The sequence below is a fragment of the Prinia subflava genome, chromosome 8, assembly GCF_021018805.1.
Source record: "Prinia subflava isolate CZ2003 ecotype Zambia chromosome 8, Cam_Psub_1.2, whole genome shotgun sequence".
NCBI lineage: Eukaryota > Metazoa > Chordata > Aves > Passeriformes > Cisticolidae > Prinia > Prinia subflava.
The window spans coordinates 28,276,492-28,302,270 of record NC_086254.1 but is presented as its reverse complement, the minus strand read 5'-3'; the positions used below and the strand labels follow the sequence as shown (position 1 = coordinate 28,302,270).

The 25,779-nt window shown below is 46.7% G+C and overlaps 1 protein-coding gene across 1 annotated transcript in view; it reads left to right on the top strand.

Annotated features, from left to right (window-relative positions):
* Positions 1 to 24,615, top strand: part of MYT1 (myelin transcription factor 1) — a 35,528-nt gene extending 10,913 nt beyond the window's left edge. Inside the window, exons 8-21 of the mRNA XM_063404917.1 lie at positions 304 to 417; positions 1,859 to 2,073; positions 4,659 to 4,783; positions 5,686 to 5,955; positions 6,692 to 6,846; positions 8,763 to 8,825; positions 9,055 to 9,123; positions 13,076 to 13,138; positions 13,722 to 13,805; positions 17,969 to 18,190; positions 19,314 to 19,405; positions 20,282 to 20,385; positions 20,476 to 20,619; positions 22,276 to 24,615. Of these exons, the coding sequence (XP_063260987.1) occupies positions 304 to 417; positions 1,859 to 2,073; positions 4,659 to 4,783; positions 5,686 to 5,955; positions 6,692 to 6,846; positions 8,763 to 8,825; positions 9,055 to 9,123; positions 13,076 to 13,138; positions 13,722 to 13,805; positions 17,969 to 18,190; positions 19,314 to 19,405; positions 20,282 to 20,385; positions 20,476 to 20,619; positions 22,276 to 22,416 (1,861 nt within the window). The 3' untranslated portion in view covers positions 22,417 to 24,615. The remainder of the gene's footprint in view (positions 1 to 303; positions 418 to 1,858; positions 2,074 to 4,658; positions 4,784 to 5,685; positions 5,956 to 6,691; positions 6,847 to 8,762; positions 8,826 to 9,054; positions 9,124 to 13,075; positions 13,139 to 13,721; positions 13,806 to 17,968; positions 18,191 to 19,313; positions 19,406 to 20,281; positions 20,386 to 20,475; positions 20,620 to 22,275) is intronic.
* Positions 24,616 to 25,779: the final 1,164 nt, after the last annotated feature.

Sequence of the window (25,779 nt, the reverse complement as noted above, 5' to 3'; positions counted from 1 at the left end):
AGCAACCTAGGATAGTGGAAGGTGTTCCTGTTCATGGCAGGGGTGTTGGAATGAGTTGAGCTTTAAGGTCTTTTCCAACCCAACCATTCTACAATCCATGATTCCATGATTTTGTGTTGATGAGGTGAATTCGTCTTATGTATTCAGTGTGGAGGAAGCAAAATCTTTTCTCACAGGCTCAGTGCAGCTCTGGGTCCATGAAATGAGGGGTTTTGAACCTTCATTTGGACGCTCATTCCTCATGCTTGGTTTCTTTCTCTCTTTTTCTTCTCCTTCAAAAAAAACCCCAACCAACTCCCACAGTTTATCTGGGTGCCCCATTGCTGCTGCTGAAAAATTAGCCAAATCACACGAAAAGCAACAAACCCAGTCTGGTGATCCTGCAAAGACCAGCTCCAATTCTGACAGGATACTCAGGTAAGGGGGGCAGGAAGGCTCAGCTCCGTGTCCCCACACTGCCCCAGCCCTCGGCGCCCCGCCACGCTCCAGGCACAGCCGCCACGACTCCCCCCAGCTGTATCCTGATACTGCTGAGCCCTGTTATTATCATCATAGGTCTCGCCAAGGTGGGGAGATATTTAATTGATGATCCCAGGGAGAGCATTGAGGACAATGAATTGCCTCTGTAGCATCAATTAATGCTGAGGCTACAGGCCAAAGGGTTTTAGCAGTGCAGCAGAAGGCACTTGTGCCGATTGCTCCGCAGCACAAACTGCCAGAGAGGGCTGGTTATTATATCAGCATTATAAGTAGGGTGGGCTCAGGGAGGGGGAGGAAGAGGAGGAGGTTTAGGCTACACACAAATCACTCCATGGCAGTTGTGCATTAAAGTCCACCTGCTTTTCTTCCTTAGCCCGCATGTTTCAGAGGAGAGGAACCTGCCGCTCGTTTCCAAACCAGTCACATTAATTCTGATACTTTGCCCGTCTCTCTCTTCCCGGGAGAAAGGGCTGTCTCCCATTAAGGATGTCCCTGATAGATGCTGGCTTCCGTAGCTGATGTGATTCATGAGGCTACAGATGGATTGGAATATGGTTGGTTATTTCGCAACGAGAGCAGGATAAAAACCGCGAAGCGAGCCCCGAGCAGCCCTCCCACAAAGGCATCGAGCTCTGATTCATTTATTTATTTGCTCCCCAGGACTGCTGAGCACCCTGATGCTCCAGCTCTCGCTACTTTGGAAAGGCCATTTAGGGCAATTACTTATTTATTTGCAGCGGAGCCCTCGCAGAGCGCTCTGAGCGCATCACGAGGACGGTCCGTGCTCCAAGGAGCTCCCGCTCCAAAGACTCTCTGGTGGAAAGAGGTCATGGGAAGGAGAATAACAATAGGCCATTTATACACAATTTATATGCAAGACAAATTGATTCATGATAGGCAGCCCGTAGCAGTGGGTCTCCAGGAGGGGCTGAGGCAGGGGAGAGGCCGTGGTGCCTCTGCAATGAACCTGCAGCAGGGAGCTGAGCTGAACTGGGGTCCTCACGCCTTTGTGTGCCATCCTGTGTCATGGGTCACATGAGGGAGTTATTGCCCAAGTTTGTTCTCCTCTAGAAAATGCTGCCACACCATGACAGCCTGCAGGAGCTTTGCGCTGTATGAGGTTGACACTTTGATGTTTTGCTTCAAAAGAGGGAAAAAATGAAGATAAAAAAGGATAGGAAAAATAAAACTGGAGTCTGAGAGATACAAATCGGATGCAGACTTGCTGAGGGAGAGAAAAAGGCTGTCATTGCCTCCTCGTCCCCTGTAAGCCTTTAGGAACAGGGTGGAGCTGTGCCCCCTCTGTGTCTTGTCCCCTCTCAGCTGTCACCTCTTCAAGGAAAAGATAAATAATTGCTGTTTATTGTTTCATCCTCAGGCCTATGTGCTTTGTGAAGCAACTGGAGATCCCTCAGTATGGAAGCTACCGGCCCAACATGGTCCCAGCAACCCCCCGGGCCAACTTGGCCAAGGAGCTGGAGAAGTACTCCAAGGTCACCTTCGATTATGCAAGTTTTGATGCTCAGGTTTTTGGCAAACGCATGCTTGCCCCAAAGATTCAGACTAGCGAAACCTCACCTAAAGCCTTTAAATGTAAGTTGGGAGCAGGAATGGATTTGGTTTTTGCATTTTTTGTCTTTCTCAGCATGTTGTGAGGCTCTTGGGATTGTGGCTTTGGGGTGATGGGACATGCTTGGGGCTGAGCTGCTGGACCCTCCTGGGATGGGGAGGGTGAGGTGGGTCCCAAGGTGGGCGCCTGTGATGGTGAGGGGAGTCTATGGCTGCTGGGAAAGCTTTATTTGGAAGAGAATCTCTTTGGCTTTTGGAAGAACTGTGGTGGGAACATTAACCTGAGTGATGTCTCGAGGTGGGATAAGTTACACAGTTGTCCTCAGTTGGTCCCCATTGCTTTGCAGCTCATATCTATTGATTTGGCTTTCCTCATCTAGCTAAATGGATTACAGTTTTCTTCTCTTCCATCTTATATATGACCCATTCCCCCCATTTGTCTTCCCTGCCGTGCTCTGCTCTCCAGCTCTACCTATCGATCACCCACCTCTATCTTCCAGCTCTTTCCTGTTGTAGCCACCCACTCCTGCTCTTTTCTGAGGACCTTGCACTGGTTCTAACTCTGGGTGAAAATGAAATGGCTGAATAAACCCTGAGGGGCCAGGCTGCCAAGGGCAAGAGGGACAGCATGGGGACACAGCCCTTGTAAATGTGTGATTTGTTATCAAGTGTGCACCTCAAGACACTTTTTTGAGGGGCAAAAAGAAGTATTTAGGAGGCCAGTTTGTAGAAGTCAGCAGCCTCAAAAGGGCTTTCTGTCTAGCTAATCCCACTTCCACAATCCTGTTTAATCCTGATGCAGCTGCTCTCTAAAAAAATGCTCGTACTTGAAAGCATCCTGGTTGTTGCACTACAATGGGAGCACCCTTTATTACAGTACTAAATCTGTACAGGATCAGACAATGAAATTGGATGGAGGCCAGGGAGCACAACTGCCACTGTCATCCTGGGTTAGGGCTGATGGAAAAGTAATTTGTTTCCCAGTACAAGTGATTCTCTCGCTGAATAGATTGTGTTATTTGCAATATTAGCAAAGAATTTTCAGGGTAATTGTACTGACAAAAATAATTCCAGCAGACCCACTAGGATAATCCTTTCTATTTTTTCTCATCACTTATTTCACTAATTTGCTGATTGCGAGTCTATTAGTGGTAGAAATACTTATGAAATGGAAAAGCATGGCTGAGCCTACGGTGTGAAATTGAAATTGGCATCTCCCGATCCTGGATATTGTCAGGTTGGGTTGGCGGATACTCGCGCCCCGCCTCAAAGACATGGATTAAACTGGACAGGAAAACAAGCAGCCAGACACGAGAATAACCATGTGGGCAAGCCTCCAATGAGTTAATCAAAGCGACAGGATGAATATGATTGCCAATCATAGCAGGGAAATCTGCTCTTTTCACTGAGAACTTATTTTAAAGAGATCTTCATCCAGAGGGATTTATATTCCCCCGCATGTGTGTGCATAACTCCCATTAATGTCAATACGCATTATACATGCACGCAACGAGGAAGAAAGCAGTGCTGGGGAAGATTAGTATTTTATAGAGTCTTATATTACAAGTTTCTAATGGGAATAATGAAATCACTTTGCTCTGTGGCTGCATCAATTGAGGTTGGCTTGGTTTTGCCACGATCAGGCCAAAACTTATGAGTCTTCCCTGGATGAGCCTCCCACTAAAAGGGGGGAAGATTTCCCTCAGACAGAGCATGGTGGAATGAATTAAGAATCTGAAGATTTTGATAATTGATTCAGAATACAGTCCTGTGACTGTTCAAAATCAGATTATCTCCTGTTTGCACATACTGAAACTACTGAGGACCCCTAGATGGGATCAGCTTCGAATTTTACTAATAGAGAATTATTAGTTATAATTCAGGAAAGTTTTATTGTGCATCCACTCTGAGAAATACTTTCACTTCACAGGATATGAAGAGAAATTGCATCTCTAGGCTGGCTTTGCTGCTGCTGTGACATACAGGAGCAGAGCAGCAGCGTGGCTGTGTGCAGCTGTGCAATGAATCCTGTTACTCTGGCATATTTAAATGATATGTCAGCTGTCAGAAAATCCATATTTCACCAGTGTCATCCTTGGAAGCTGATATTTTATGACCATGTTTTTTCTAATAATGTAATTTTATAAATTTAAACTTTTCAAATCTTCCTGTAAGGCAGCCCTGCAGATAAGTTATGGACAGAGAGAGAACAATAAAAAAAGAGCCAGGAAGCTTCTCTAAGCTTTCTCCTTTAACTGCTTCCACTGAGGAGCAGCTCTAATGAAGAAAAGGACTTGTGTTTCTGGTATTGATGGCAGAGTCAGTTAATGAATTAACCTTTCACACCAAGCACAAGCTGCAGCCAGCACTGCTCCTGTTGCACGTCCCAGGCAACAAACCAGCCCCTGGATTGGGAATAACCCCAGGAACCGTTCACACATTAACTGTGTCACTCTGCCTTAACCTTTCCCTGCTGCTCGTGCCGCTTATACATTAGCCTTGTGTTGTTCCTTCTGTTTTTATTCCAGCCAAACCTTTTCCAAAGGCCTCTTCCCCCAGCCACAGCCCCTCCAGCAGTTACGTGAAGAGCACTTCATCTTCCTCCACAGGCTTCGACTACTCGCACGACGCTGAGGCTGCGCACATGGCGGCCACCGCCATCCTCAACCTCTCCACCCGCTGCTGGGAGATGCCCGAGAATCTCAGCACCAAGCAGCAAGAGGCCCCTGGCAAGGTGGGTGAACGTGGCCAGGACCCACTGCCCAGGGGCCAGACTTGAAATTCGGGATGGGAGAAATACCTTGGTTTACCCTTCTTTCATTTTGTTGTTTTAAATATATGGAGGGAATGCAGGCACTCATGCAAAATCTCCCTCTTGGCTCCCCAGTTTGGGTTTGGAGGAGGGAATCTTGGCTCTTAAGGTGATGTGGAGGTGCCTTGTGGTTCAAATTGCCCATGTGAGATGAGCATCAATCCTGAGCCAAGTCTTGGGCTGAGTCTGAATATTATGAAAAATTTTTGATTTGTGATGGTCAAGCCCTGGAACTGGCTGTCCAGGGCAGTGGTGTAGTCACCATCCCTGAAGGGATTTAAAGGACATGTGATGTGACACCTGGGGCCATGGTTTAGTGGTGGGCTTGCAGTACCGGATGAATGCTTGGACTTGATGGTTTCAGAGGGCTCTTCCAACCCAAAAAATTCTGTAATTCCATGATTCTCAAGCGGGTTTGAGTTGTTTCCTGATCTGTATCTGATGCCATTTGAAGCTCCCCAGTTGTGTCCAGTCTGATCTCCAACTGTTTTTCAGAGGAACACAGAATTTCCTGAAGTCCCATGGAGCACTCCCAACCTTGGGCAAATGTTCTGGATGCCATAAGACATCCTAAGTGGCACCAGATACCTGTGTCCAATGAACTGAGTCAAAATGCAACCCTGATGGTAGTAGAGGGATGCTTTTGCATGACATATTCTTGAGATATTTAGGAAAGAGTAATCCTTTTTATCCAGTTCCTCCTACCTGACTGTGGGGATGGACATGAACCCCTGCCCACTGCACTTTAAAAGACAAACGGGGGCAAGGTCCCCATGGGGACTTTCTGGCAGCTGCTAACACTGGTTGTGTTTCCAACCTTTCAGTCCATGGACATTGAGGTGGATGAAAATGGGACTCTGGACTTGAGTATGAACAAACACCGCAAACGGGAGAGCACCTTCCCCAGCAGCAGCAGCTGCAGCAGTAGTCCCAGCATGAAGTCCCCAGATGTGTCCCAGCGCCAGAACAGCACCAGTGCCACGAGCAGCACCATGACCTCCCCCCAGTCCAGCCAGACCTCCCGCCAGGATGAGTGGGATGGGCCCATCGACTACACCAAACCAAACCGCCAGCGGGAAGAGGAGCCGGAGGAGGTGAGCGGTGGCTCCTGATGCTTGAAAAACTCCTCAGGGAACATTAAACACCATGTTTGCCTGCACAGTTGTCCTGTTTTCCCCAAAACCCTCAGTTTGTCCTTAGGGCCGAGGAAAGAAACATTCCTGGCTTTGTTGGTATTATCAGATATCAGCCAGGGAAAATCAGGCAGGAAGGGACTGCTCTTGGATCTGTTGGGATGCCCTTGCAAAGGAAGAAGCCACTCCTTTTCTTGTCCTGAGTCTGCAGTCTTTTCTTCATTGTAAATCCTGTCAGCTCCCTTGCAGCAGGGCTGCTTCTGGTGATGTTTTTCAGGATGATTTATATCTGCCATTAGCAGCTACAGCCCCGCATGGCACTGACATTAATCCTGCAGGTGGGGAACCCAGCCATGACCCACAGCTGGGGTGAGGGTTCTGGCTCTGAGAGCATCACCTCTGCCCATGGGGAGGCTGCTGAGGAAGAGTGTGGGGGGATTGCACTGATCTTCATCTTTTCAAGACCTTGGGAAAGCCACGTTTAAATCCCTTTATAGGGGTGGTTTACACATTTCTCCTAAATTCCCAGGAAATTATAGGCTGTTGGATCTCTGGGCTGGGTGCTGTGAGGTGCTTGCAGGGGGCTCAGGAGTGCTGGCAATGCTGCACTAACCCTTGGCTGTGATGAACTTGGGATCCTTTCCCACCACAGCTCAGCAGCAATGACCACACCACAACTCTGCCCCTTTCCTTGCAGTCAGAGCCTGCTGCTCACTCTTTTGCCTCCTCGGAAGCTGATGAGCAAGAAGTGTCAGAGGAGAACTTTGAAGAGAGAAAATACCCAGGTGAAGTTACTTTAACCAACTTCAAGCTGAAATTCCTCTCCAAGGACATCAAGAAAGAGCTGCTCACGTAAGTCCTGCCTTCTTGTCTCTTCCTCCAAACTCTATTAATAGGTACTTAGCCAGCATGGTTGGAAACAAAATTAGTAAATACATTTTAAAAATAAGAACTGTAGGTCCCTTTCTTACTGTGATTGATCTTACTCATCCTCCCACAACAGCTGATCAATGAGACAAAATATGTTCCTACATTACTTCGCAGTTATGAAGGGAACCTGAGAGCTTTGTGCCCTTGGGACTCACAGACAGGGTTGTGGAAAACTTCTTTCAGGGGCAGTTTTTGCTGATATTTTCCAGCAAGAGTGTTTCTGGCATGGTGATGGCACCTACTCAATGTCCTAATCCCCTGTTTTGGGACACTGGGTGATGTTGTGGAGCCAAGAGCACCCAAGGGATCCCAGCACCTCCTTGAAGGGGGTGTTGCACACAGGATGTTTCATTGAGAAGACAGAATTTGTTGGCTTAGAGCAATGGGCCCCAGCATTGTGAAACTGCAGGAACACAAAATGTGACCTGAGGCTGCAGCAAGTTTGCTGTTGTGTTGCATTTTGCATTGGAGAGGTGACCCAGCTCACAGCTCTGTCCATCGTGTGGGTGGAAGCACAGACCCAGACCTGCCCTATTGGATGGAGTGTGGCTCTGCATCCACATTGAACCCCACAGGAAGGGTTAATGTTTAAGAGTCTGAGCCAAAGATGGCAGCTTGGACCTGGCTCTGGTCTAACAGCACGTTGGGATCAGCCTGGAGGTCGTGATGGAGAGGTTTCTCCTCACAGGCATCCCAGCTGTTCCTGGCTTCTTTCCTGTGCATCTGAGCCCCTACACATCACACAGGGAGCTGATGGGCACCGTTCTGCTGATCACATCCAACACACTCCTTATCTGCAGGCAGGAGTCTGAGGGAGCAGCCAGCCAGGGAGGGGATCTGTGGGGGCAGAGCAGCAGCAGCATCCTCCCTAAATGAGCAAAGCTCAGACCAGCTGCCCTGCACAAAGCTCTAAAGAGTTTTTAAAACACACCAGTGATGTGAACAGCAATTTCTGAGGTAGAGCCCTGAAGTCCTCCTGTGCTTTAATTTTATTGTGATGGTAAAGAAATTTCTTAAATGGAAACAGCCCTGGAATAAATAAATGGTGTCTTGGACAGCTCTGAGCCTTCTCTCTCCATTTAATATTCTTGTTCCTCTCTGGCCCAAGGGCTGTAATGAATTAGCTGTAGTTAACTCAGGAGCAGAGTGGGTCTGATGCTCTGTCTGGGTGCAGTTCTTCTGCCTCTTCCAGGCAGGTGCCCCTCACCTGTATCTTCCCATCACCCCCAGGCACAGCTAGAGGTTACTGTCACTCCCTTTCAGCAGCAAACGGTGTTTGCAAGCTTTTCTTTGCAGCTGTAAGTGCTGGGGGGAAAAAATAGTTTCAGAAAGCTGAATTCTGGAGCACCTTATTCAGATCTGAAATCAGAACAAGATGATTCCTGCAGGCAGAGCTCCAGTATGGCAGGAATCATCCAGCCTGGCAGCAGCAGCCACATCTGTCAGGCTGTGCCACCCAGCAGGCTGCTGTCAGTCCCCCACTGCCTCCAGGCCCTCCCATCACCTGAGGGTTTTAAACACTTCCTTTGCCTTTGCCACAATATTTTCCTTTTTTTTTTTTTTTTTTCAAACTGTGTGTTTAGGATCCTTATGATCTTTTAGAAGTAAAAAGGGAGGAATGGGAGGTGAGAGGGAAACAGCTGGTTTATACCCCTGCAAACATAGAGACACACACCACGATCTGCTGGATGGGGCTGGTGTCAGGGCTCTGGCAGCAGGGCTGGACTGAGATGCCCCAGACAGACCCTGAGGGGGCTCTGCTGGCTTTGCCCACCCGTGGGTCTTGGGGAATCCATTCCTTTCCCACTCTTACACTGTTTTTTGTTGTTGTTGCCCAGTTGCCCAACCCCAGGCTGTGATGGCAGTGGACACATAACGGGGAACTATGCCTCTCACCGCAGGTGGGTTGACAGTTTGTCCATGGTTTGAACTCTAAAAACAACTTTTTTCTTTTTTTTTTGCTTTTGATATAGTTTGTGACCATGTGGATAGTTTGGTTCTGTTTCCTCCCCCTTTCTGTTGCCCCTCTCCCTCCCCATGCCCCAGCCCTTTTTCTTTTTCCTTTTTCTTTTTTTTTTTTTTTTTTTTTTTTTTTTTGCTTATCCAGATATTCCATCTCTTCTCTTTCAGCCTTTCTGGTTGTCCTCTTGCTGACAAGAGCCTCAGAAACCTCATGGCTGCCCACTCTGCTGACCTCAAGTATGTTTGTGCTCAACTTGGAACTCCTTTATTTTCTTTATTTCCACACTTTTTTTTCTCTCTTCTCCCTTCCTGCTCCCACACCTCTTGCTCTGCTTTTGCTTTTCCATCCCCTCCCTTCTCCTTTCAAAGAGCTGATCCAAACCTGCCTGCGAGGAGCTCTGGTGGAGTCCAGCTTCCAGCTGCTGCATTGAAGAGGCAATGGCATGGAGGAAGGATAATTTTGGGGAGGTGGCTGATGGCAGTGATTGGAAATAACCTGGACACCTGGCAGGTTTCCTCTGGGCACTGTAGAAATGTTATTTTCTTTTTCACTTGGCATCTTTTCCCAAGCTTTTGTTGCCTAGTTTGGGCCATAACCCTTTTCATTTAACATTTTTGTCCGTCTCAAATAATCCAAAGCCTGGATTTATTTTTGGGTAGAGACACAGCTGGAAGCTCACTGCCAGCACACAGCCAAGCCAACTCTTTTGCAGAACCTGGGGTGCTATTTTTATGCTACTTTTTAGGGGCTGTTTGGGATGTAGGGAGAGAGGTTCCTCTTCATTTCCATGATTTGTGAGGGAATGAAAGAGGGAGTGAGCAAATGCTTGGTGAGGCCAGATCCTGAGCCAGTGGTCAAGGGCTCACAGAAATCCAAACTGCCCCATTCCCATTGCTATTTCTGAAAGGAGGAACTTGGTTTTGACACTTTCATTCAGGTATCATCCTTTGAATCCCATATTCAGCTTTTCTGCTATCTTCTCCAAACTCCTCCTTTTCAGTAGGATCTTATGTTTCACAGGTGGGTTTCCCAATTGCTCTCTTAGGTTGCCTTCCCTAAAGAAAGGTGAAATTGTATTTATTGGGAAGACTGGGGAGACCCCAACCCTCTCCACTCAATCTGCATCTCTGGGGTAAAGCCCATTGTGAATTTTTTCATTATCTCTTTCATGGGCCCAGCCTATCTCTGCAGGCTGAGTCTCCTCTGAGTTCCCAGCTTTGCTGATTCCAGTTTTTGGATCATTTTGACACTGAGCTATTCATAACTACAACTGAAGAGCGTCCACTGAGAGTAAAGCCTCATGAAGGGCTTCACATTGCACAGGGTCACCATGAAAAAAACCCAAAGTGCTGTGCCCTGCGTGCAGTCAGGGGTTCCTGGAGCCACAGGTGGTAGCCACAGTGGCAGCCCCAGTGGTCACTAAGGTCATTGGAAAAGTCCCAAATCCCTCTGTGGTGGCTCCTGGACTTCTCTGTGCCCCACCACCAGTGTGTGGCTGGTGCCAGGAAAAGTGTTAGTTATCCACCTGCTCCTTATCACAGAGGTGGACAAAGTGGCAGGATTAGTTGACATTAATAGAATTTGCTGGTGGATGGCAAGGACTGCTGTGATTAGTGCTAAGTACCCTTAATCAAGCACTATAGACCATACACATTTTGAAAGGACCTCTTCAAAGAGCTCTGCTGAACTGGTGTTTCTCCAACAGAGTGAAAGAATAGCCAAGTGATCAGATAATTTGTGTTAAAGATATTAAAAGCTCCCAGGAGTAGTGGCCAGACAAAAAGCAAATGGGCTCATCCCTGAGACCGAGCATCGTGTCCAGCCTCGCTGTGCAGCATCCAATGTCAGGGTTTTTTATCAAAATACTGTGTAAAAAAAGGAGACTTCTGGCCCAAAAAAAGCTTGCTAATATTATTTCCTCCAACACCACTTTTTTTCCTATATCCTGGTGAGGATGGGAGCAGAGGAGGGAGGAAGGGATTTTGAGGTATTATAGATTGCACAGTCATAGCTTGTCAGAACTCCAGATAAGACCATGCCAGTGTTTCTATTATAAATTCTATTTCAGGGGTTAATATCCCTGATATAAAAAAAAAAAATAGCTCCAGGCTGAAACATGCAATAAAAGGTCTCTGTTGGTATGATTTGTCTCCAGATAATTAAAAATAAAAATCATATTACTTCTCTCTCCTCTTTAAAAATCCTGAAAGGAAGAAAGAGTTTGGTGTTAGTATTTCCACAATATCCTCCCAGCCTGAAGCTAGAACAACAGAGAAATAGTTTTGCTTTCTACTGCAACAGTGTAGAGCTGGGAAATATCACAGTCATCTCCCAAACTCGTAATTTCTAAATGAGTTGAAGTGTTTGCATCCTCATTGAGGTCCTGCTGGATGCGTCCTGCTCTCACTGCACCACATTTATGTGCACTTATGTTTTCCTGGCTCTGAGCCCCCCTGTTACCCTCTAGAACCAGGACATGTCCCTGCTCTCCTACTAGAGTTGAGGTGCCAATTATTTTTGAGTTGAGGTGCCAATTGAGATTATTCAGTGACCTGCAAATGCCAAAGTTTCCCTCAGAGCTGCTGCAAAGAGGAGAATTTTGATATTTTCTAAACAAAAAAAGGAAGATCTTAAAAAAAGCTGTTTTCTAAGCTGCCAAACTAAAGACATCTGTGGAAACCATTGCTCCACTGACCCTCAGGGGCAGGTCACCAGTGCAGAACCACGGAATAGTTTGGGTTGGAAAGGACCTGTCCTGCACTTAGGGGCATCTTCAGCCACACCAGGCTGCTCAGAGCCCTGTGCAGCTTCAGGGAAAGCATCAGGGCCCTGACCCAGGGGCTGCCCATCACCGTGTCCCATCATTTCACCGGCAAGTCCCGGACACACCAACCCCTGCTGGGCTGCCGGCACCGGCCAGTCACCCAAACCAGGCTTTAAAAACAGGGATGGGGAAAGCGGGGACACGGAAAACCCCTCCCCCGAGGAGAAGGGGCGCTCTGCAAGCCCGTGGATGTGCGCTGAGCTCCGCTCGCTCTGCTCAGAGGGAGCGGCCGAGCATCTCCCCCTCGTCCTGGGCAGCAGCGCGAATTTCCTCCCCGCACCTCTCAGCCTGAATCACTTGACTCAAAAAGCCCTGGCTAATTGGCAGGCTGGCGTGCACATCCTCTGCAAGCACTCCTCGCCTCTCCTGCTTGTCCCCATGACAACTTTTATGTCACCCACAGCCCCGGGAGCAGATCTTTGTGCTGCGGTACTTCACATCCCCTCTCCGCTCTGAGCCCTTAATGATGCTGTGCTGCCCTCGGGCCATTGTCTCGGTGCCGCTGGGTGGGCTCGCAGCCCCCGCCAGCCCCCGTGCGGGTCCGGGTGATCCCAGCAGCGACCCCAGCCCGTGCTGGAGAGCGCTGGGTGCTCACCTGGAGCTCGGGGTGACCTCCGGAGGTCACTGGGTAACGCAGCTGCTGAGGATGGAGGAGCACAGTGCACTAAAAGCTGACCGTGTGTGGTGACCCGGTGATGCCCAGCTCACAGGCTGTCCCCCTGCTGACTCCCTGTCCCCTGCCCATGGTGGTGTGGAAGGAGGGGACCCAGGCTAACCTCACATTTTTCCTCCTGGTTCTTCATCGTTTTCCATCAGAAGCATTGGCCAGTTTTGCACTCTGCAGACCCTCCTGCCCTCACTCTGATCATGCTTCCCCACCCAGACCCCAGCCAAAACCTTCTGTTGGTGCTGCCCATGGTGGCCCTGCTGTCCAGAGCTGTCAGCTGTTTTTTGGGTTTATTGTCTCTGCTTGGGTCCATCCTGCTGACCCTCGATGGCCCCTGCTGTCTCCTTATGCCTCCCTCAAGATGACAAACACTGTCCTGGAGGGGTGTTTTAGCTCATTATCAGCTCCTGAGCTGTCCCTTTCCCGAGGGTGGGGACACGGGCTGGGACCTGTGTCCCCTCGTGGGAGAGCAGCCCCTGAGATGTTCCTCTCCAATGCCACATCCTGCAGAGCTGCATAGACTTCGGTTTCATGGATGTTACAGACCAAATCTTGTCCTTACAGAGGGGGAAGGGGCAGGAAGGTAAAACCTGCTCCTGTGCTGACAGTGCCCAGATTTTCCTTTGAGGAGAGCTGTCAGATTGTGGATCCTCTGCTCAGGTCCCCAGGCTAATCCCAGCCTCCCTTGCCTCTGCAGGTGCCCTACTCCTGGTTGTGATGGCTCTGGTCACATAACAGGAAATTATGCATCGCATAGAAGGTAAGATCTTCCTTAAATTATTTTCTCTCTAGCCTCTTTCTGCGTTGCTTTCTCTCTCTTTTTTTTTTTTTTTCTTCCCTGCAGTGGGCAGAGTTGTAAAGTTCTGAATAAAACATTAATGTTACTGACAACTGAAGCCTATTTTCATCTCTTTAATCTGACTTCTTTTTTTTTTCTGATGTTTCCAGCATCTGATTAGAAGCTCTTTCAACAGAATAAAAGACAAAGGGTCAGATTTTAGCTGATGCAATGTTCCTGTTAATATTGCTACCTATTTATGACTTCTATTATCACTTTAGAACATTAATAGCTTAGATCTGAGCCTTCTGTTTCAACAATTCCATTAAACATTGCAGGCTGTTAGCAGATATCTTCTTATCTAGACACCATTAATTACTGTCCATCTCCCTCAAGTTTTTACTATTTTTTTTTCCTTCTGACTTCTCCTCGTGATGTGAAGCTGCAAAACGAGAGAGATCAAAAACACTGTGCCAAATTCAAGGGAAAGATGACTGAAGCGGGGGAATAGCAAATGCAGAGATTCTGCCAGTGAGACAGGCCTTTCTTCTCTTTTTAACCACAGTCTGTCAGGCTGCCCTCGTGCCAAGAAAAGTGGGATCAAGATCACCCCGACAAAGGATGATAAAGAAGACCCAGAGCTGATGAAGTAAGTCTGGAAATAACTCCTGAACAGAGCTTGTCACTCCATCCACTTCACCTCACACAGATTTACGTGGGTGATCAGCACCCACCCCACATCCCCCCTTGCTCACACTGCTTTGTGCATCCTCTACCGAAGCTCTTTGTGGTGTTTTGGTGTTGAAATTTCGATATTTGCTGGAAAAATGGGGTGGTGGGGAGGCAATGGTGTAGTTTTCTTGCAGATGTGAAAGGTTGGCAGGGCACAAACAGTTTCTCTGCTACCTGTACTTTATATAATTCCTGGAAAATCACACCAGTGTTGTAAATGAGAGTAAAACCCCACAGTCAAGCCAAACATTGCAGGTTTTTGGGAAGCAATGAGCAGGCAAGGGCTGATGGACTGGCTTAACTGCCAGGAGCACAGCAGAAGTAGAAACCACCCAGCACTGAGTTGGGTCAGGATCTGGTAACCCTGAATAAACTGTGCTCTGTAGAGTCTTTGCCAGGGCAGAATATTCAAAGTGAACTGAAAAATTCTCTCTCTGCTGCCTCAGGCTGAAGTTTTCAAAACATCCCAGGGGATTTATTCCTGTGGGGAATAGAGACTTGAAATTGCTTAGTCCACCTCAGGAGTTTTCACGAGCTGTGAAATCCATTTGTCCTGACTTTTAGCAAGTCTGAGCATCACAGGCACAGCATGTGGGGTCTGGCATCTGTATCTCCTTGCACAGCTACAAGACATGAAAGGCAGCACTGACTCCAGGACCCTATATTTTTTTTTTGATGTTGTTCCCTCAGAGCATCTCCAGCCTTTCTGAAGCCTTTACACTTACCCAGCAAGTGCAGGTGGAAGGGGGTAAAAAGAAACAGGGAAAAAAATTATCAACCACTTCCAAGAGTTTCTGGTTGCCCATGAGTGCTGGAATATTGTCCAAACCCCTTTGGCTCAGCAGACTGTCTCCAAGTGGATTTTTTTTTTTTTTAATATTTTACTCCCAGGGCAGGTCTTGCTCTCACAGAGGAGCAGAACTGGATATCTCCATGTGCCCAGGTTTTGGCCTGGAGCAGAGGCTGAGCCAAAGCAGGACCCAGCAGGGGTGGAAGAACCCTGTGGGGGCTGTGGGAAGCTGGGATGTGCCTGCTGGGGGGGAAGGACCTTTCAGAAAAAGATGATATTTGAGCCATCTGCTCTGTTCTTCCTCCTCAGTCTACAGGAAGGAAAGCCTCCCAGTTAAATGAGCCGTGTGATAATTAGCAGGAGTTAACAGAGTTTATTAAAAATTAAGCAACCTACTCGAGAATCTGCAGGAAAAAAAAGCCTGTTTTGGCTCAAATACACTGAATTGCTGGTGCTGTTGCAATTCTGTGCCATTAACCAGTGGCACAGGGAAGGAAAGGGCAGGCAGCAAATTGGAGATGTGCAACTGCTGGCTGTTGCACCTTTGCTCTCAGCATTTTTGGAGCCCTCAGCTGGGAGGTCACCCCTCTCCATGGTTTCCCCAGGGACACATGTCCTGTGGGGCTGGGGAAGCCGTGGTTTTGCTCATTTGTGCCTTCCCCATTCAGGGCAGAACAGGGCAGGAATGTGCCAAGCAGTTTCCCCAGTGTGGTTCACTACCTAGTGCAAGGAGAAAGGAGATTTTACTTGGATATTTTGTTATGGGGAACATGGGCTGGGCTGGCAGGGCACCCACAGCAGAGTGAGGGTCCTCACCAGGGGCTGGGTTTCTCCTAGTCCACCCTAAAGATGCAAACACTGGGAAAATAAAGTTGCAAGAAATCATGTAATTGTTTGGGTTGGAAAGGATCTTAAATCTCACCTCATTAAAACCCTCTGCCATGGGGTGAGACAGCCTCCACTAGATCAGATTTCTCAAAGATCCATCCAGTCTGGCCTTGGACACCTCCAGGGGTGGGACATCCATAGATTCTCTAGGTTTCAGGCTCCAAATGGGGTTGGAGCATCACCAGAGCTGGATTTTCTGACTCCTAGAAAGCTGATGCCATCCACCCCTCAACAGGTCTTGGTGGAACCATGGGCATGGTGCAGGAAATGTGGGATGGGCCGTGAGGATCTCTTCAGCAGCAGGAGGTGAAGGCATTCCCTAACATCCCATGGCCCAGACAGTAACCTCCCCTTTTCCAGTTCACTCAGGAGTAGCAAAATCTCCTCTGAGATGTGCAAAACAACGGGGCACAGCAATCCCTGGCTGGTGCCTTCCCCCAGCCTGTGGAAGTGTTTGTCCCACCACCCACGGCAAGGTGTGCCTGGTGTGGGTTTATGTTAAGCAGCTTTGGCTCTAAATCCTTCCTCTGTCTGCACCGAGCTCCGCTTGGAACCCGGCCGAGTTTTGCACATTGTCACCCAGGAGAAAGTCATTTAGTCCCTGTTGTTTGTGCTGTTCATCCTTCAAGTAATTTGCTGCAGACGTGATTGAACAGATCACCTCAACCTTCAGCCCAGCCCATAGTGCAGAAGCATCCACAGGTGTCTAATTGATCAAACGCTACTGGTGCTCCCATTAAATAATAATAATGTAAAAAAAAAAAAAAATTAAAATATGTCAAAGACAGCTGTTTTACACAATAAGGCTCTGGTTTATTTTTTAACAATGAAAATGTAATAAAAGTTAAATTAACGGTGTAAAATATGTAATGGTTGGGCTGTAACGGCTGCATATGAAATGCTGGGGTTTGTCTCTTTCTCTCTTGCTCTTCCCCCCTCTCCCCCTTCTCCTTTTCCTCCTGAGGATTCAGTAATTTGCTCGTGATCATATAAAAGCAATGATGTTATGAATTTACTGAGGATCCTGCTGGCAGGGATATTATAAGTGAATTGTGCTGCATTTGCAGCTGATTAAAATCGAGATCAGCATTTTTCAAATTATCTTGGGAAAAGGCTGGGTGTAGGGCCCCCCCTTTTGCTGTCATCTCCCTTTTGTGTGGAATGTAAACAATCAGGGCAATAATTTCTGCGGTGAAACGCAGCTTGCGATTTTCAGAAGCAGCTCCACGAATGCTTTTGCTGGAGAGCCTCAAAGTCCCTAATTGCTTCCAAACTGAGGACATGGGGGTTATTTTTGTCATTTCTTACCTCCTTCCACATCCCCTATTTTTGAGTAACCTCCCTTGAGTAATAAACTTTTAACTGTATTTATAATTGACAAGCATTTTAAAAACAAGTGCAAACCACAGCAGAAACCCTGATAGATACACTGGGCTTCTAGTAAGGCTGGATTTAGGGAGAATGCCATGAGGTGAGGAGGGAGGAAAGAGATGCCTTTTAGAAAGCCACTCGTGTTCTTGGCAGTAGCACAAGTTGTGTTGGTGCTTCCACAAGGTTCCTCACAGCTCCTGTGTGTTTCAACTAGCCAAAAAGAGGCACAGGTCTGGTCAGGCCAGGGCTCATGTGCTGCCTTGATGATAATTCCCACTTTATCCCCTAGAGAGTGTGGGTTGATCTCCCCAGAGAGGCAGGATGTGAACCAGGAGGAGGAGGAGGAGGCAAGCAAGGCCATGCCATAGCTACAGGGCGAGTGATGGCCCAGGGATTTGTCCTGTCTAATGGGGGGGGTGCAGGCTCAGAAACCCCTCGGATGTGCTCCTGGCAGGGGCAGGGCTGCAGCTCTGTGTGCACAGCCTGAACAGCTCCTGGCTCAGGGACTGGCTCCTGGGGAGGGCTGTGTCCCCAAGGGCACAGGCAGTGCCCCTACGCTGTGTTGACTCTGTAGGGTGATAAGAGATGAGCCTGGGTTCATCAGCAGTGATGCAGGGCAGAGCCAGCAGTGCGTGTGTGATGGTTCAGAGTGTCAGCCTTGGGGTACACCAGAATCTCACATCAGGCAGCCCAACCTGCCATTTCCGTCCCCAGTGAGGCACCAAATACCTGATTTCCGACACCACTGGGACCTACTTTTGCTGCCTGTGATGTGACCTCCACAGACCTCCCCCCTGCAGAATTCTCCTTGATTCTCTTTGGCTCTTTCAAAGGAGCAGCCACAACTCTTAATTTCCCATCTGCTACTCCCATCACCCAAATATCCCCCCGTAAACTCCAGACGAGATGCGAATGCAAACACTCTCTTTCCCAGGCCTTACCTGGGAAGTAATCCCCTCACCCCTTCATTCCTCCCCTCTGTTCCCTGCCCTGGCTGCCCTGCTGTAACTCTGGCTGGTTCCCCGTGCCAGGTGTCCGGTTCCGGGCTGTGTTGGGCTGGGACACATCAGCGGCAAGTACGCGTCACACCGGAGCGCGTCCGGCTGCCCGCTGGCCGCGCGCCGGCAGAAGGAGGGCTCGCTCAACGGATCCTCCTTCTCATGGAAGTCCCTGAAGAATGAAGGCCCAACCTGCCCCACCCCAGGCTGTGACGGCTCTGGCCACGCCAATGGGAGCTTCCTCACTCACAGGAGGTAAGTTGCAGGGCAACTGGATAGTGAACCAATGTGATGTCAGCAGAAGCTGTTTGTTGTTTACATTGCAATCCCAGTTATAGATTCTAAAATCTACAGCCCACGTGGGCACACACTTCTAGTTGGCCAAGTCGCTGGTTCAAGAGGCAGGTTCATCTCCTTTAGGACATCCAATTGGTCAAATGTCCACCATCACATCACACCCTCTGTATCTAGGGTTTGCATTCTCTGTGGACAGTTTCTCAGGCTCCCTGTTCCTAACTTAATCCTGTTATTTTCCCAGTAACCTTGTTGAATCCCCGAGAACCCTGAAAACAAGACTGCAGGTGGCTTGATAAGATTTCTCACGAACAGTTTGTCTGGTGCCTCAAAACGGCCTGTTTTACAGAAGCAGTGCTACAGTAAATCCAAGGGGTTCAAGTCAGTGTGAGTGTGACGATTTTGGTGAGGACAAACCCACCTGCCCCAAGGTGCTGCTTGAGCAGTGTTCAGCTCATCATGCGAGGCTCAAGAACTGGTGCTTTGGATGCTGAGTTCAGCCAGGTTGAAGTTTACTGAACAGAGGAAAGGTGTGGTTGTTTTAATGTTCACAGAATCACAGAAAGGTTTGGGTTGGAAGGGACATTAAGATCATCTCATTCCAACCCCCAATTCCACCTTCCACTATCTCAGGTTGCTCGTCCAGCCTGGCACTGGATATTTCCAGCAATGGGGCAGACACAGCTTCTCTGGGAAACTCTGGCCTTGCCACCCTCACAGGGAACAATTTCTTCCTAACCTCTAATCTAAATCTCTATTTTCATGCTGGAACAGAATTTGAGCACCATAAATAGGGGTTTGGTGCCCAAGACAAGCAGACTCATCCCACCCTCCTTACCTGGCACACCTCCTCTTTTAGGAAGCAATGTGTTTTTAATCTTTGCTTAAAGAAAATTGCTTTCACTTTATAAGTGGGGCATTTTGTGGCATTATTCATAAAGCAATTTCCTCTGTACCATAAAAAGCTTTTAGAAGAACTGTCTCGCAGCTTGAATTCCACCAAATGGCACACGCTCTTACATTGGGAATGTAAGCACCTATAAAGACTGAGAATTTATGAAACCTATTTTTACTTGTTTTTCAGTTTGTCAGGGTGTCCAAGAGCTACTTTTGCTGGGAAGAAAGGAAAACTCTCAGGGGATGAAATTCTCAACACAAAGTTCAAGACCAGCGATGGTAAGATTTTTCACTCCTTTGCCTTGCAGGTGTGTCAGGGTATTGAGACCCACAGATCTTTTTCTTTTTAGACTGGGGAGTTTTCAGCTGAAATCTGGGCACAGATTTCAAGGACATTGTGTACTTTGAAGACCCATTCCTTGTGTTTTCTGGGTGTTTGTGGTGGCATGGTGCCAGTCTCACTCCTTGAGTCACACATTTTAAGGGAACAACAATAAAGAAGGCAAAAGTAATGCTGAAATTCAGATTTTTTTTTTTCACAAATTCATTGGCATTTTTACAAATCCCTTGCAGTCATTCAGCAATTTTCACCTATTCAGGCTTTTAATACTGAGATATTTCTGGATCTGGAATTTTGTTAGTGATGGCACTTTGCATTTCCAGTGCTATTACTGAGCTTTCTGTGGTATTTGACAAGGTTCAAGCATTAAACTTGATAGTTTGGAACCTATAAATACCTGCACTCCTCTAGAAATATTGCTTTATTTTATGGGCCTCGTAATTTCTCATCAAGACATGCATTAGTTTTTTAAATGGCATCATTCCAAACTCAGGACAGGAGAGAGTGACCTGATTGTTCAGGACAATCAACCTTGCAGGGTGTGGGGATGTGCTGGACTCCAACTGCTCTGCTGTCCTTTGCTTTTGCATTTACATATTGACCTGTTCAAGTATCATTGAGCTGTGATAATAAAAACATTAATTATTAAAAAAAAAAAAATAGAAAAGAAAAAGGCAGGTGAGAGGTACATCCTGTTTTGATGCTGTAAAAGCCAAGGTGAGGACGGTGCAGGCAGGATGGGCTCAGCAGAAAGCCCAGCACTTTTGCTTTTCCCAAGAGCATTTGCTGACTTCCCGTGACCTTCCCTCCTGCAGTTCTGGAGAACGATGAGGAGATCAAGCAGCTGAACAAGGAGATCAGTGAGCTGAACGAGTCCAACTCGGAGATGGAAGCGGCCATGGTGAAACTCCAGTCCCAGGTTGGTGTCCTTGGCCAAGCATTCGAGCCCTGGGGTGCAGGGTGTTGGTGGGTGAGGGTTGGTAACCCTGCCATGCTCCTTGCTCCACAGATCTCCACCATGGAGAAGAACCTGAAGAACATTGAGGAGGAAAATAAAATCATAGAGGAGCAAAATGAAGCCCTGTTCCTGGAGCTCTCAGGGTTGAGCCAGGCTCTCATCCAAAGTCTTGCCAATATCCGCCTTCCACACATGGTAAGAAACTTTGACAGTGCTCAGCCCAAGCTGGTGTCATTGAGGGAGCAGTGCCAAACCCAATTCATGATTTTTCACAATTAAAGAGTGGGAGAATTTCTTTCCATACACCTATGTGTCCTTTATAAGATCAGTGCTTTTCTCTTATCTCTGAAGCTTGCATTATATCTCCCTTTTGTTGTCATTTTCTGCTGATCTCCCTTTGTATCTATTGTTCTGTCTCATTACATCTGGGAGCACTATGACAAAATAGGAAACTTTATCAAGGGCACCCAGTGCCTTTTAGGCTAAGACAGCACAAGCAGAGATCAGGAGGGATTGGATTTCAACGTCAGAAAGATCTTAGAGCTCCTATTATAATGCAGGTAGTTTCAATTCAGTTTTGAATAGCTGGCAGCTAAAGAATAGCATTCTTAAAGAGAGTGTATTTTGTTTAATTTAACAAGGTCTAACAGCCCACAGCATGTTACCATAGAGTTACTGAGAAATGAAAAGACTGCATTAAAATAGTAAAACCACAAAAGGCTATTAATTACCTTCTCTCTATTCCCAGGAATGTAATTACTGTTGTCAAAACCAGGTGTGTGGAGGTGGGGCTCGTGTTGTTGAGGAAGCTGTCCTCTTACAACCCATAAAGACCATTGCAATGATCAGAGAAATGAGCTTTTGATTTATTTTTTCTTCTATTCTTTTTTTTTCCCCTTTCTTTTTTCTTTTCTTTTTTTTCTTTTTTTTTTTTTTTTTTTTTTTTTTTTGGGAATCCTTTTCATTGGAGTTTGTATTTAAATTCTGGCTGGTTGGAGAGAAGCCATCCTCCAGCAGAGCAGTTTTGGATAGTATTCACCCAGCTGCCTAACTGGCAGAAAACCACTTGCTGAGAGCTTTTTTGTAAAGTGTTTGACACATAAAGGTCAAATAAACTGTTCAGCAAATATTTTTTCAAGGTTTTCAGGCAACCCTAATTAAATGATGCCCATGAGAATTTATGCTCATTTTATTCCTGTTCTTTTTCTTCCTGCTCCCTCTCTTTTTTCCCCCATTAAGCCCAAGTTAGATACTTGCAATGCCCCTCAAAAGCAGAAGCTGTACTGCAGCAGAGAGCTGGGCAGGGCAGCTGTGAGCCCAAGGTGACCCAACTTTGCCTTTGGTTCCCTCCGTGATGTTTCAGCAGTCCTGTTGTCCCTCCAGCCCTTCATTTCCATGCCTTAATTCAGCCTCCAGCCTGCCAGGCTGCCTGCACACACTTAACCTGATGCTGTTAATAGCTCCACAAGGCCAGTGCATAAAATTAAGGACCTGGTTAAGATCCGGCGGGATTAGGGCGATGATGAGATTCCTGCAGATGCAGCACTGCACACAAAAAGGCTTTGATGTGGAGACCTTTGGCTGTCTGTACCTACAGAGAATCATGGAACAGTTTGGGTCAGAAGGGACCTCAAAACTAATGCTGATCCAGCCCTCTTCCATGAGTAAGGACACCTTCCACTAAACCAGGTCTCTCCAAGCCTGGCCTTGAGCACTGCCAGGAATCCACAACTTCTCTTGGCACTAAAATACGCAGATGATTTATTGCAAAGGCTCTCATCCTCTTCCAGCTCTTCTACTAACCCTTTTATTTGGCTTTTTTTTTGCTTTATTTTTTTTTTTTGGCTGCAGGAGCCAATTAGTGAGCAGAACTTTGATGCCTACGTGAACACGCTGACAGACATGTACACCAACCAGGAGTGCTACCAGAACCCAGAGAACAAGGACCTGCTGGAGAGCATCAAGCAAGCCGTCAAGGGCATCCAGGTGTAGCGCCGCGGGATGGAGAGCAGCAAGCAAACAGACTGTAAGATGGAACTCCCCCTCCAAGTATTCAGGTTTACAAGTTAGAAAACTTGTTTAATGAATGAAAAAAAAAAAAAAGAAAAAGAAAAAAAAAGGACCAAAATTTAACCAAGAGGCCATTTCTGAGACGTGGAACTGATCAAACTCAATGTTCTCGTTTACTTAACTTTGGACCTTCTTGAGAAAAGTGGGATTTTTTTTCTACCTGGACCACGAGGTAGATCAGGATGGAAGGTTTAATTCTCCAGTAGGCTGTGGGGCTTGGTAGCAGGTGAAGAGCAGGCATCTTCTGTGAGTTGTTTGCTCTTGCAGAATTGATCCAAGGGTTAAAACATTACAAGAACAGGGTCTTGTCTGATCCAAGACTAGTGTATGACTGGCTTAAACCCTCATGTTGTCTATGGTCGTATGTCCAGATCACCTACTCACACATGAGTTATGTTCTGTGTTGCTACAAGTGCTGGAGCTGCAAGCTACCTGTAAATCTGAACCTGTGCTGGGCCTCCCAACCCCGAAGTGTTCAGATATCCACTGGGCATGGGAACTCTGAAGTATTATAAAGTAGCTTATTTTTATTTTCTGAAAGAAATCTGAAGAGCAGTTCTGGATCTCCAGTGGAAAGCGCAATGGATAAAAGGTTCTCAGGGAAGCTTTTGGAGTTTGCAACTACAGTATTCCTTTGTCTGTCTTAAATATGAGAGTAGCTATTATGAATAGGCCAATTCCAGATATTTCAAACAGAAGAATTTCTTTAATGTGTCATGGTCCGGTGTATATGATTTTTTGGAAATCTGTTTGATGACAGTTCTGGTTCTTTTCATTATTGTGATCATCCCTACAGTGGCGCAGTACTGCCAGTCCAGAGATCATACATCAATGCCAGAGAACGGTTGAGATTGCAATGAACAAAACAAAACAAATCAAATCAGAAAGAAGCAAAAAACCAACAAAAAGAGAGATGTTAATTGATGGCCAGCAAAGTGCTTACGTACCGTGAACCAGGAGTTGATTTCTTACACGTATCCACAGGGCAATGAGGATGGTTTGGTTTGGTGTTCTAGGATTTGGTGAAATCACAGCGCGAGCGCCATTCTGCAACAACAGAAAAAAAAAGGGAAAAGAAGAAAAAAGGTGCGAGGATTCAGGTATCGGGAATACTTCCAAAGAAGCAGTTGTAAGCAGCTGGGTACAGGCAGCCCTCTGTGCACTTAGAGAACAACTCTATGAATGTCTTTGGGGCGCTGCTCTGCAGCACAGCTCCATGGCCAGGGCCTGCTGTCACCCCACGGGGCTGCTCCCCACCTTCCCTCCCATCCGGAGCTCGCTTCCTTCTCCAAACACTTCAGTGGGGCAAAACCCCCCGAGGGGCCCCAGCCTGGGGGTACCCCACACCCTGCACCACTCCCAGCCGTGGGGCGGGCAGAGATGGGGAGGGTCTTGTTGACCCCAACAAAAGGCGAGAGTGTGGTGTCATTTCGAGCCAAATCCTGCAGATATTTAGGGTAAAATTCCCGATTTGGAGAAGTCAGTGGAAAGTCCCAGTGACTACCATGGCCACAGGATCTGGTCTGGAAGCCTGTGAGTGGCTTGACTGGAGTTGTTCCCCATGTTAAGTTCCATAGGGCAGTTGGCCTGGGTGGGCTTGCTCCCATACTTAAGTGTTTGCAGGATCAGACTCCACGAGTTCACTTATTTTAGAACCCATTCCAAGTGCAAAAATACAAAAAAAAGAAAAAAAAAAAAAAAAAAGGGAAAAAAAAAAGTATAAAATTTGAGGTGTTAAAAACACAATGTTCTTAACATGTAAATAGAGTCCAAATTGATTGTGACTGCAATTCAGTTAGTATTTAAAAGTAGAGAAATTGCACTTACTGGAAGAAAGAGAAGAAAAAAAAAAGTAGTTAGTTTAATTATCCTGTAAATTATTTAATTTTGGCAAGATGTATGTAATTTATATTTACAACACCTTATGTTAACTTTTTGCTATTTATTTAACTTTTTTATTTATTAATTTTATACTTATTTTAAACTGGACACTGCACCATAGAAATGAAGATAAAAGAAGCAAAAAAAAAAAGTTAAAAATTAAAACTTTTGACCATAAAATATGATATTCCAAAAAAAAGAAAAAAAAAAGAAAAAACCCTATCTACAACTCCTACTTGTAATTTTGATGCAACCAAGTTATTTTTTATATATTTTGTTATTTATTCTTTTAATGATGGGAATTTTTTTAAAGATATTTTATAACTGAGACATTTTGATAATTTTTTGGTTTGTTTTTTTGTGGGGGCAGGGGCACTGGGGGGAAGAGAGACTTTCTCAGTTTTTCTTTTCTTTTTCATTCATATTGTTTCAGGCACTGACAACAGGAAATGAAAATTCTGTATTTATTATTTATTTAATATTTAAGTCGGGAAAAAAAAATGAACTGTGCTCTTGTTGTATATTTATTTTGTCGTTTGTGTGTTGGTTATGTGATGACTGAGTACTTGTTTATGTGAAGGAATACTGTTAATATTTAAATAATAAAGAGTCACATTGAAAGTTATAGCAGGCTACATGTTATTCTGTGAAAACGAATACTGTGATCTACTTTCCTCAGGAAATGTATTTTGCAGACAGAACTTCCTTATGTACTGGCAGGGTTATTTCATAATAAAACCCAGTTCTGTTTGTGACTTTAGTTCCTATGGTCTTTCTTCGAGCTGCTCCCAGTGTGTCCCACCGGGCTTTGTCCTTGTCCTGCACCGTGGCTTGGGGGTGGTCACCCTGTCCCTGCTGACCTGAAGCTCTAGCCAGGGACTGTGCACCTCCCACCTGGCTCTTCCCACCTCCTGAGCTGGGGGATTTCAGGGGAATTTAGGTTTGGTATCTCTGAAGGCTTTGGAGAAAGGAGCTCTCATCATCCAGCCAAGCAGGTGCTCAAAATCCCACTAGTGCTGTGATGGGAATCATAAATCCCAGGGAGGCTGGAGGCAGAATTTGTCTTAAGGATATCAGAGAGAGACAGGGACTTGGGGCAAGGGTGTGGAGGGGCAGGACAAGCGGGATTGGATTCACACTGACAGAGGGCAGGATTAGATGGGATATTGGGAAGGAATTCTTCACTGTGAGAGTGGTGAGGTGCTGGCACAGGTTGCCCAGAGAAGCTGTGGCTGCCCCATCCCTGGAAGTGTTCAAGGCCAGGTTGGACAGGGCTTGGAGCAACCTGGTCTAGTGGAAGGTGTCCCTGCCCATGGCAGGGGGTTGGAATGAGATGGTCCTTAGGGTTCCTTCCAATCCAAACCATTCTAGATTTCATGTTCTTGTGGTTTTGTGCTCCCACAG